The 12,919-nt window shown below is 37.0% G+C and overlaps 1 protein-coding gene across 1 annotated transcript; it reads right to left on the bottom strand.

The window, feature by feature from the left end:
* Positions 1–3,861: 3,861 nt before the first annotated feature.
* Positions 3,862–12,134, bottom strand: LOC149207136 (ubiquinol oxidase 2, mitochondrial-like). The gene is made up of 4 exons (XM_089397937.1): positions 12,046–12,134; positions 5,561–5,615; positions 4,449–4,937; positions 3,862–4,077 (listed from the first exon to the last, which is right to left on the bottom strand). Exons 1-4 carry the CDS (start codon positions 12,132–12,134, stop codon positions 4,018–4,020), a joined length of 693 nt encoding a protein of 230 aa, XP_089254063.1. The 3' UTR covers positions 3,862–4,017.
* Positions 12,135–12,919: the final 785 nt, after the last annotated feature.

The raw sequence follows: 12,919 nt of genomic DNA, 5'->3' as shown, positions 1-12,919 counted from the left end.
GGGCATCATTGACAACAAATGAGGCCAACAGACCTACGATTAGCACGTTGAAGGGTATCAGCATCTACATGGCTGCACTCCCATGGGAGACATTATATGTTCTGTAGGATACGATAACTATAGAACTATGGGCTAGGGAGAGCCACACAGTGCAGGTCCCTAGCAAGCAGAGAATCAACATGGAGTAGTTGAGCTGGCAGTGCGACGAAGTGGTGTCACAGAATTGACAACTGGTATAGGTACTGGAAGAAGCTTTTCAGAGTGTCCCTGAGCTGGCCATCCTAACAGACACACTAGTAGAGGTGTGCATCCATAGGCTAGCAACAGGGGTGCACGAGGTGTAGGAGGAAATGATAAAGGTTTAGATGGAACTAAACCTTTAGATCGTAGAGTTGCGGTTAAAGGCGCAGCTGTCCACCCCTCTGGAAGTAAGAGAACAACGTGCCAACACTATTACAACGGGACCGGATGAGATCAGCGGTATAGTGAGAGACTGCACCAACATGTTGGAGGAGTCATTTGAGGTTCTCACAAATCTACAGGAGGACCCCAACATCTAGCACTTAGAGAGAGAGGTGCGAGAACTCCAACAACAGTATGACAGCATTAAAGGAACTACACAGATAGTAGCCCTCACTCAGAGGCTCGTGCAGATGCAACAGGCCAAAGCGCTGAAGGAACAGGTGGACGCGGCATGGCACAAGGAAGCAGTCCTGAAGGCACCTGTTTAGCCTTGGATTGACAAGGCCATCACCATCACAACAGAAATTGAAGGCAAGATCGCACAAATGCAGGGGATACAGGCACAGATGCAGAGAAGTAGTTCAGACACAGCGGTCTCGGAACATCGCATACAACAGATCCAGTAGGCAGCAGCTCAGTGCACTGTCGACCTTGCAGTAGCTCAAGCAAAGTTGGAGGGACTCCACCTAAAGATCTCCACGTTGGCAGAGTGACTCGAGGGCAAGTCATGATGTTTTTCTTGGGGGCTTGTTGGTCATGGAATCCCCCTAAGGTATGTTTTGGAGCTTAAAGCCCAAGTTTCGACTAAATCCATTATAAAAGCTCCACGAATTATGGGTGTGGAGCGCGAAGTCATAATAGAGTCCCAGGGTTGTCTGCCCTTGCTTTTGTAATGTAATGTCGGCTTGATAAACCTACCCATGGTCCATGGACCATGGCATTCTATAAATAGAGAAAGGCTCTAAGTGTAGAAAGTAACGAAGAAGAACATGACTAAGAATGGAAGCATGAGAAGTCTAAGTGATTGAGTTGAAGTGTAAAAAGTGTCTTTGGGTCGTAGAGTAGGAGAAGGCTCTGCAGCTGAGTGCGCAGAGGCCTAGTAGTCCACAACTGAGTGCGTGGACCCCTGCAGCTGAGTGCGCAGGGTAGGTCGAGTCTGTAACCGTTGGAAGAGTCAATAAAGAGAATTTTACCATATTTCTGTGTATCTTTTCATATTTTAATGTATGAATGGATATGAATTGCAAGTATATTGTTTATTTGTTGTGCGAGCTCATATAAATGTGTTGTATAAATAAATATAATGTAAGACATCCATTTACGCAAAGATAATTAACTCGTAAGTAAGATCTCAGGTGCATCTTAGGGAAATAGCATAGAACGCTGATCCATCAGCGCGGAAGCTCCACAGCCCCTGGTTAGTCCTGCGGGAAGGCAATGCATCAAACCACGAAGAACAGGGAAGGGCATGAAGTAACTTGCACGGAGGGATGAACAGTTGGATAGAACCAGCCCCTCAGACATCTCAAGGGTGCGGAAACCTGGTTCCAACACTCCCCCATACTACTTCGGGTGAGACCTCAGTCTGTGCTCTACACACTGTTTCCGAGAGGGCCAGTAGTACAAGGATTTGTTTGGCTAAATACCTCCGAAATTTTGTCAGGCCCCAACAAGCCAACATCCAATTTCAAGGTGTAAATTGAATCAACATTTGTATGCTTGCTAATGTTCATATTCAATGCATCCAGCGCATCATCTAAACTTTGTCACTTAAAGGTTGCCAAACTGCAAAGCTGCAAAATGCAATCTTGCATTTACACAAATTGTTGGGTATCAATTATAAATCTGCAACTCCGAGCTTCATATTTTTAGAATTTTGAGGTACACTCAACGTTGCAATGGATGGGTATGTGCTAATGTCCATACTAAATGCATCAAGTGTATCATCTAAACCCTTACTCTTCAAAGTTCTTTTAAGTTTCCAAACTGAAATTGCAGATCTGATTGACACAAATAGTATCAAATACAGATATGCAACCTCTTACTCTTCAAAGTTATTCTAGGTTACCAAACTAAAATTGAATATCTAATTGACACAACAATATCAAATATAGATATGCAACCTTTTACTCTTCAAAGTTCTTCTAGGTTTCCAAACTGAAATTACATATCTGATTGACACAAATAATATCAAATATAGATATGCAACATTCAACTTTCCAACCTGGAGGAAAACGTGAGACTAGGTTTGAAATAAGTCTTACTAAGCATCAGGTGCTACACTCACATGGTAGTATTTGGAACAACTCTTACTGAAATCCATATTCTGTGGATCCAATGCACCATTACACCCACATGACAGTGTATTAACATTTCATGTAGTGTAAATACTGTACAGAAATTCTTTCAAAAATGAATTCGATATATTTTGGAAATGATTTATTGCATATTAGTATTTGGAACAACTCTTACTGAAATCCATATTCATTGGATCCAATGCACCATTACACCCACATGACAGTATATTAACATTTCCTGTAGTGTAAATACCATACAGAAGTTCTTTCAAAAATGAAGTTGATATATTTTGGAAATGATTTATTGCATATTAGTAATTGGAACAACTCTTACTAAAATCCATATTCCGTGGATCCAATGCACCATTACTCCCACATGACACTATATCAACATTTCCTATCGTGTAAATGCCATACATAAATTCTTTTAAAAATGAAGTTGATATATTTTGGAAATGATTTATTGCATATTAGTATTTTTAGTTACCAATGTTTACTAATGACCCTAAAATTTTTCTATAGTTGAATAGCCTTACTATATTAGGGAGAGAAAGAGCTATTAAAAGTGAGAGAGATGATTCTCAAAGATGTTTGTGTTCTTTGCTTAGGATCTCTAGAATACTTCTATCCTCCATTGCCGCCATTGATTTTTTCAATGGCAAACTATCAAGGAGAGAAATCTTGTTTTTACATACAATTATCAAGGAGACAGTAGCAATCCTACAAAGCTATTCGATGTTCAATTTTTTTACTCTGTTACTTCCTAATCAAAGGAGAAAGAACATCATGATTCGACACACAGTTAAATAATATTATGATTCGACACACAGTTGTACTCCTTAAGTTAGGCATTCCAGATAGATTCTAAAATATTCTCGAAATATGAGTTACACAGAATGGAATACAGAGTCCAGAGGCTCCTTCCTTAAGTTATGCATTGCACATAGATTCTAAAATATTCTGGAAATCTGAGTTACATGGAATATTCTAAAATCTAGAATCGAGTTACACTCAGGTAAATTACACTGAGAATATGTGTTAATATGTGTGTTTTATACATTTGGGCTAGATGAATCCTGTAATGGCAGAAAGTTGATCTTGTCTAACTTGAAAATTTTGCTAATATGTGCCATAAGCCAAAGCTCTGTATTCTTCAGACATCTATATATACTTAAACATAACGTAGTACAACACAAGATTTTTTAAAATATGTATAACACGTTTCTACTTTTAATGGAAATGGAATGATAGGGTCTAGATTTCATAGTTAAAAAACTCCACTATAAAAATAAGGGGAAAAATGGTCCATTATCCCTCTGATTTCAAACATGTCCTATGATATCCATATATTCTATGGTACCAAATTCTAATACATATGCTAATAGTAAATACCATATGTATATAGACATGGGTTGAACAGATCCACTGCGGCTTAACAGAAAAGCACATTTTCGTGCAAAAATATAGAGCCCTGAGTTTAATGGTAACCAATTGGAGCTGCAGCTTCCCTCAGTTCTTTTCCTTCGTAATGAATGTCCTACAAAATCATAAACATGACACAGCAAATGATTAGCTCACAACAAAAATCTAGTAAGTGAATGAAGTTAAACTGAAATAGAGTGAAACTACCAAATAAAAATGCTTCACGGAAATCACATTATTGAGGCAATTAGGGTCTAAATGAAATAGAAACAGAATGCCAAGATATGCCCTCATGAAAGAAACATAAAAATTGGATAAGGGTTAGCTTGAGCCCTAAACCTTAAATGAAACTAACATAAAATATGTTAAACCCTAACCCTTAAACCCTAAATCTTAGATCAAACTAGCAGTATCATGGGATAAGCCCTAGAGGCTTGACCCTAAATGCTAAATGATATGAACATAAAAATGGGAAAGCCTGCTTACTGATGCAAAGTGGTTGAAGTCGTGATGGTGTTCCTCATCAGCCCTAATTACCACAACCACATCTATGAGATTTGAATCCTTGGGAATCCTCCAGTGATCTATAGCCATGACAGGGGTTGGCACGTTTGGAATGTTTCCCTTGTCTAGCTCCTTGAGAAATTCAGTGTAGGAGTGCATAGCTTCTTCTTCAAGATAACCCACAATATTGTGTGCAAGTTTGGGGGAAAGGATGTACATGAGGAAGTATGCATTGAAGAAGACTCCTTGCATTGTAAAGACCAAGGCCCTCTCATACCACTTGGGTTTTTCCACCTCCATAAATGTCATGAGGTGCATCCTCTCATTCTCAACTTCTTCTAAAAGAGATTTTATCCATCCACCACTGTGTTGTAATTTTCTGAGGGACTTGCATTGGAGGAGCATTCCTCTAACCATCCTTGGGACAGCAACCACTGTTTCTAGCATCATGGCTCGACAACCATACCACCGCTGCATAGGACAATGAGTGTTAGTGGAAATCCTTTTCAAATTGAGGCCCAGATGAAAATACTAAAGAAAAAAATGTACAATCATGAATGTTAAATTAAACATCAACCATAAAATGAACCAAAAAAAAACACATAATCCTTTGATTTTTGTCAAGACTTCCCTCTGTCTTCAAACAGGGGAATATAAAATCTATAAAAACAACATGAGTAGCAATACTTACCTACTCTCACTGCAACACACTAGGATCATGCTCCATTTCATTAACATTAATATAAACTTGTTGCTGAGCATCGCTCCTGGCGTGGGAAGATTCTGTAGAGCACAACAATCTCCAAAAATGTATCACCAGATAAATTTCAATCTAATTAATGACAGAAAAACAAATCTAGCAATACTATATTGCTTGATAAACACTTCCCCAACTTTTCGAAACATATTACCAGCCAAATTGGCAACCACAAACAAACACTAATGTAAAAGCGTTTCAGAGAGAGACACCTAAACCTTGCTTACACTGATGCTTTACAAACTTTGTTCAACCTCCACGAAGTCACTCAATGTGTAGTGAGTTGAAATTAAAGGAAAGTTTTTAGCTAGTGAATCAAATAAATTTAGATTCTCACCTGAAAGAACACATCAGTTGGAAATCTAAGTGACTTCACAGTCCAGAAAGCAAACCTATCAAGAAATGTCGTTGGAACATGATGCTTCTTCAAGTCAATGCTCAAGTATGGAGTGTATGTTTTCCATGACTAATTTACTTCCATGAAAAGCATGTGATACACAAGGACGTTAAGTCAGAGAATTTGCTCATGGGCTCTAAGTGTGAGTTGAAAATTGCAGATCTTGGATGGTCTGTGCATACCTTTAGTAGAAGGCGTACTATGTGTGTAACCTTTGATTATTTACCCCTAGAAATGGTTGAAAATAAGGAACACAACACTGCATTTGACATTTGGAGCTTGGGAGTACTCTCTTATGAGTTTCTCTATGGCATTCCACCATTTGAAGCAAAGAAGCACTCTGATACTTACAAAAGAATTGTCAAAATCGATTTGAAGTCTCATCCCACACTAGTAGTTTCTGCCCTTAATACCACATTACCAAGACTCAACTGGTTACTTGAAATTGGGCTGCTTGAGTATCACAGTGATACACATACAAATTCCCTGAACGGAAAGGTATGCTAGATAATCTCCATGTCTAGGGATCAATTAAATTTTTATCTTCTTTGTAAAGTCCATATTACTTCATAATTTTGTCATTTGGCAGTACATAAGCTTAGACCCATCTAAACCTGGTTTGATAATTCACCTTGATGTTGTAGAGATCAAGCTTCGCACTTCAATGTTGCTAAACTTAAAAGTTGAAGAATCTAGCCCATCATCTATACTTTGTCACTTAAATGTTGCCAAATTGTAAAGATGAAAAATGAAATATTGAGTTTACACAAAATGTTGGATATCAATTATAAATGTGCAACTCCGAGCTTCATATTTTTACAATTTTTAGGTACACTAAACCTTGCGATGGATGGGTATTTTCTAATATCCATATTAAATGCATCAAGTACATCATCTAAACCCTTACTCTTCAAAGTTCTTCAAAGTTTCCAAACTGGAATTGAAAATTTTATTGACACAAATAGTATCAAACACAAATATGAAACCTATTTCTCTTCAAAGTTCTTCTAGGTTACCAAACTGAAATTGAATATCAAATTAACACAATAATATCAAATATAGATATGAAACCTTTTACTCTTCAAAGTTCTTCTAGGTTGCCAAACTAAAATTGCATATCTGATTGCCACAAATAGTATCAAATATAGATATGCAGAATTCAACATTCCAACCTGTAGGTAAACATGAGACTAGGTTTGAAATAAGTCTTACTAAGCATCCAATGCTACACTCACATGATAGTATTTGGAACAACTCTTACTGAAATCCATATTCAGTGGATCCAATGCACCATTACACCCACATGATAGTATATTAACATTTCTTGTAGTGTAAATACCATACAGAAATTCTTTCAAAAATGAAGTTGATATATTTTGGAAATGATTTATTGGATATTAGTATTTGGAACAACTCTTACTGAAATCCATATTTAATGGATCCAATGCACCATTACACCCACATGATAGTATATTAACATTTTATGTAGTGTAAATACCATACAAAAGTTCTTTCAAAAATGAAGTTGATATATTTTGGAAATGATTTATTGCATATTAGTATTTGGAACAACTCTTACTGAAATCCATATTCAGTGGATCCAATGCACCATTACACCCACATGACAGTATATTAACATTTCCTGTCGTGTAAATACCATACAGAAATTCTTTCAAAAATGAAGTTGATATATTTTGGAAATGATTTATTGCATATTAGTATTTTTAGTTACCAATGTTTACTAATGACCCTAAATTTTTTCTATAGTCGAATAGCCTTACTATATTTGGGAGAGAAAGAGCTCTTAAAAGTGAGAGAGTTGCATCTCAAAGTTGGTTGTGTTCTTTGCTTCCTGTCAGGGAATTGCCATCAATACACCCTGACACTTCATTTTATGATTCCACTAGTAAGAACAGATAATGGAATAAACCAGAACAATTTGGAGGTTGATTAATCCTTTGGATCACTTTGGTTCTCTGTTGACCAATTTATAGTCCATGTGACAATCCCCGACCCCTAAAAACTATTTGATGCTTGGTCTTACAAGAAAAAAGTATATTATGCATGTGTAGCTATGATTTCATTCACCCTTAGTGTTTATATTTTGGAAAAAAAACTTGTCTTTATCTTATCAAAAGATTTACATGGTCGGAGGGTATGGTACAAATAACTCGTACCTAGACATAGCTATAGTCTATGACCCTGTAAGAGACCAGTGGAGTCAACTTCCTAATATTCCAACTACCAGAGGGGATCTCATGTGTGTCACGGTCACAGGGGAGATATATGTACTTGAATGGGGATGCTTCAGCCCTAGCAGTGTCAAACTTGGGTATGAAGTCCAGATAATCATATGATTTTCTCTTTTGTGGATCAGACAGAGTATCATAAGCCTCATTTATCTTAGAAAAAAGGTTAGTGGTTATCTCAAGCTGGTGCAGAGGCATGACATTAGGGAGGTATTTCAGTGCCAGTCTTCTATATGCAACCCTGATATCATTGTGGGAGGCATGACACGCAAAAGAGCATAGTGATCCTTTTTCCTCCTGAAAGCGATATCCCTCTTTTCTTTTGTTGTGATACTGGCACTGATGGTTCTTCCATTGAAGCTATGAGAAGCCCTTAATACCCCATTGCCAAGACTCAGTTGATTACTTGAAATTGGGTTGCTTGAGTATCACAGTGATATATGCGCAAATTCACTGAATGAAAAGGTATGCTAGCTAATCTCCATGTCTAGGTGTTATAGCTCAAAATCTCACTCTTGATATTTTTGATGCTACATTTATGGCCCAGGGCAACCCCTCCTTCTAGACTTGGTCTAAATACTTAAAAAACAGTGTTTTACTTCCTGTACGTGACATTGCCCTGAGCTAAACGTGTCTGTACGCAGGTCAGTGTATACCCAACCCATGTATATGTCTTAAAACACTTAAAAAAATTAAATCTCCTTAATTTCAGGTGAAGATCACGGGTTTTACCTGTTGATTACCTATTAGTGCCTGTGGCCCCAACTGTTCCCAACGAATTCCCAACTAAAAAACTACTTTGGGAGAAGTATAAAAAGGCTTCAATGGGAAGGCCTAAAGGAGGAGAGAAGAGAGAGAATTACTCTGCTGAGATTATCCCTGATCAAGTCTGAAGATCCCTGTGCTTCCAGCACTTCCCCCATCTACGGAAACCCTTGTTTCCTTGAGTTTTGATGTCATTTCACTAGTTGAGATATCCTTATGTGAGTCATGAAAGGAGCCTTTTGAAGACTTGGGATTGGACGGACCCGGAGGATGGTTCTGCTTGGAGCCAGCAAGGGGAAGATTCAGCTGATATCATTCCTTGCTTTGTTTTAGTTATCTGCAATAGAGAAACATTTTGTCTTGTTCCCGAAATCAATCTTCTTTATGCATATGATGTTCTTGTTATGGTTTACATATGAATAATTGTTTCAATGTATAATTAACCATCTTTCAATAAGTTATGAAGTTGATTTCCATATGATACTTTGTCCATATATTGCTATGCTTATTTGAATTGGTTGTTTTGCAGGTTTAAGGATCGAGAGGAACTCCAAGAGCGTTTGGACCCTGGCTGGATCTACCCGAACGAAGGACCCCTAGGTGCACCTCTCTTCGCATAGTTTGCTTATTTAAGTATCATGTTTGCGTGGAATGCTTGTTTTTTACTGTAGATAACCCCTCGCTCTGCTAGGGTGTTGACCCAAAGCCCTAGGGGACTTAGTCCCTCAACACTAGGGATCAATGAAATTTGTATCTTCTTTGTAAATTCCATATTACTCCATAATTTTGTTATTTGGTAGAGATGTGGTCGTTTTAAAATTTGAATTAGAATTTAAGTCCCTTTCTCCAACATGCACTGGTTAGAGAAACCGTACACAAGCTCAGACCCATCTAAACCTTGTTTGATATTTCACCTTGATGGTGCAGAGATGAACCTTCCCACTTCGAGGCTACTACACTGAAAAGTTGCAGAATTTATATGAGTTTATACAAATTATAAGGTATCAATTATAGATATGCAACTTGGAGTTTGTAATTCCCAATTTCAAGGTGTAAATTGAATCTACATTTTTATTCTTGCTAATATTCATATTCAATGCATGATCTCTAGAGTACTTCTATCCTCCATTGCCGCCACATATTGAAAAATTGCCACCATTGATTTTTTCAATTGCAAATTGTCAAGGAGAAAAATCTTCTTTTTACATACAATTATCAAGGAGATAATAACATTCCTACAAATCTATTCGATGTTCAATTTTTTTACTCTGTTACTTCCTAATCAAAGGAGAAAGAACATAATTTTTCAACACACAATTTAAGAATATTATGATTTGACACACAGTTGTACTCCTTAAGTTAGGCAATTCCAAGTAGATTCTAAAATAGTTTGGAAATATGAGTTACGTAGAATGGAATATAGAGTCCAGAGGCTCCTTCCTTATGTTATGCATTGCAAATAGATTCTAAAAGATTTTGGAAATCTGAGTTACATTGAATATTCTAAAATATAGAATCGAGTTACACTCAGGTAAATTACCCTGAGAATATGTGTGAATATGTGTGTTTTATACATTTGGGCTACATGAATCCTTTAATGGCAGAAAGTTGATCTTGTCTAGAAGATTAACTTGAAAATTTTGCTAATATGTGCCATAAGCTGAAGCTCTGTATTCTTCAGACATCTATATATACTCAAACATAACACAGTACAACACAATATTTTTTAAAATATGTATAACACGTTTCTACTTTTAATGGAAATGGAATGATAGGGTCTACATTTCACAGTTAAAACACTCCACCGTAAAGATAAGGGAAAAAGCGGTTCATTATCCCTCTAATTTCAAACCTGTCCTATCATATCCATATATTCTATGGTACCAAATTCTAATACATACGGTAATAGTTAATGCAATATGTATATAGACATGGGTTGAATAGTTCCGCTGCGGCTTAACATAAAAGCACATTTTCATGCAAAAATATAGAGCCCTGAGTTTAATGGTAACCAATTGGAGCTACAGCTTCCCTCAGTTCTTTTCCTTGGCAATGAATATCCTACAAAATCATAAACATGACACAACAAATGATTAGCTGATAACAAAGAAATAGGTAGTGAATGAAGTTAAACTGAAACAGAGTGAAAAGACCGAATAAAAATGCTTCATTGAAATCACATTGTTGAGGCAATTAGGGTCTAAATGAAATAGAAATAGAATGCCAAGATATGCCCTCATGAAAGAAACAGAAAAATTGGATAAGGGTTAGCTTGAGCCCTAAACCTTAAATGAAACTAACAGAAAATGTGATAAACCATGACCCTTAAACCCTAAATCCTAGATGAAACTAACAGTATCATGGGATAAGCCCTAGAGGCCTAACCCTAAACGCTAAATGATATGAACAGAAAAATGGGAAAGACTGCTTACTGATGCAAAGTGGTTGAAGTCGCGATGGTGCACCTCATCAGCCCTAATTACCACAACCACATCTCTGAGAGTTGAATCCTTGGGAAGCCTCCAATAATCTATAGCTTTGGCAGGGGTTGGCATGTTTGGAATGTTTCCTTTGTCCAGTTCCTTGAGAAATTTAGTGTAGGAGTGGATAGCTTCTTCTTCATCATCATGGCCCTACAACCATATCGCCGCTGCATAGGACATGGAGTGTTAGTGGAAATTCTTTTCAAATTGAGGCCTAGAAGAAAATACTAAAGAAAAACATGTACAATCATGAATGTTAAATTAAACATCAACCATAAAATGACTTTTCAAATTGAGGCCCAGATGAAAATACTAAATAAAAACACGTACAATCATGAATGCTAAATTAAACATCAACCATAAAATGAAAAAAAAAAAAACAAAATCTTGTGATTTTTGTCAAGTCTTCCCTCTGTCTTCAAACAGGGGAATATAAAATCTATAAAAACAACATGAGCAGTAATACTTACCTACTCTCACTGCATCACACTAGGATGGTGCTCCATTTCATTAACATTAATATTAACTTGTTGCCAAGCACCGCTCCTGGTGTGGGAAGATGCTGTAGAGCACAACAATCTCCAAAAATGTATCACTAGATAAAGTTCAGTCTAATTAATGATAGCAAAACAAATCCAGCAATATTTTATTGCTTGATAAACACTTCCCCAACTTTTAGAAACATATTACCAACCAAATTTACAACCACAAACAAACACTAATGTAAAATCATTTTGGAGAGAGACACCTAAACCTTGCTTACACTAATGCTTTACAAGCTTTGTTCAACCTCCGGGAAGTCACTCAATGTGTAGTGAGTTGAAATTAAAGGAAATTTTTTAACTAGGGAATCAAATAAATTTAGATTCTCACCTGAAAGAACACATCCATTGGAAATCTAAGTGACTTCACAGTCTAGAAAGCAAACTTGTCAAGAAATGTCGTTGGAATGTGATGCTTCTTCAAGTCAATGCTCAAGTCTGGAGTGTATGTTTCCCAGGGCTGCTTTACTGCCATGAAAAGCATGTGATACACAGGGATATCAAGTCAGAGAATTTGCCGATGGGCTCTAAGGGTGAACTGAAAATTGCAGATTTTGGATGATCTGTGCATACCTTTAGTAGAAGGTGTACCATGTGTGGAACCTTGGATTATTTACCCCTAGAAAAGGTTGAAAATAAGGAACACAACATTGTAGTTGACATTTGGAGCTTGTGAGTACTCTGTTACGAGTTTCTCTATGGTTTCCAACATTTGAAGCAAAGAAGCACTCTGATACTTATAAAAGGATTGTCAAAATTGATTTGAAGTCTCCTCCCACGTCAATAGTTTCTGCCCTTAATACCACATTGCCAAGACTCAGATGATTACTTGAAATTGGGCTTCTTGAGTATCATAGTGATACATGCGCAAATTCCTTGAACGAAAAGGTATGCTAGCTAATCTCCATGTCTAGGAATCAATGAAATTTATATCTTCTTTGTAAAGTTCATATTACTTCATAATTTTGTCATTTGGCAGAGATGTGGTTGTTTTAAAATTTGAATTAGAATTTAAGTCCCTTTCTCCAACATGCACTGGTTAGAGAAATCGTACACAAGCTTAGACCCATCTAAACCTGGTTTGATAATTCACCTAGAAGGTGCAGAGATGAACCTTCGCACTTCCAGGCTTCTAAACTGAGAAGTTGAATAATCTATATGAGTTTATGCAAATTGCAAGGTATCAATTATAGATATGAAACCTGGAGTTTGAAATTCCCAATTTCAAGGTGTAAATTGAATCAGCATTTGTATGCTTGC

Source organism: Pinus tabuliformis, chromosome 1_2 (genome assembly GCF_031772625.1).
Source record: "Pinus tabuliformis cultivar Carrire ecotype Pingquan chromosome 1_2, CPIR1, whole genome shotgun sequence".
Classification (NCBI taxonomy): domain Eukaryota; kingdom Viridiplantae; phylum Streptophyta; class Pinopsida; order Pinales; family Pinaceae; genus Pinus; species Pinus tabuliformis.
Note: the sequence above shows the minus strand (reverse complement) of the source record. Positions and strands in the feature narration are given on the sequence as shown.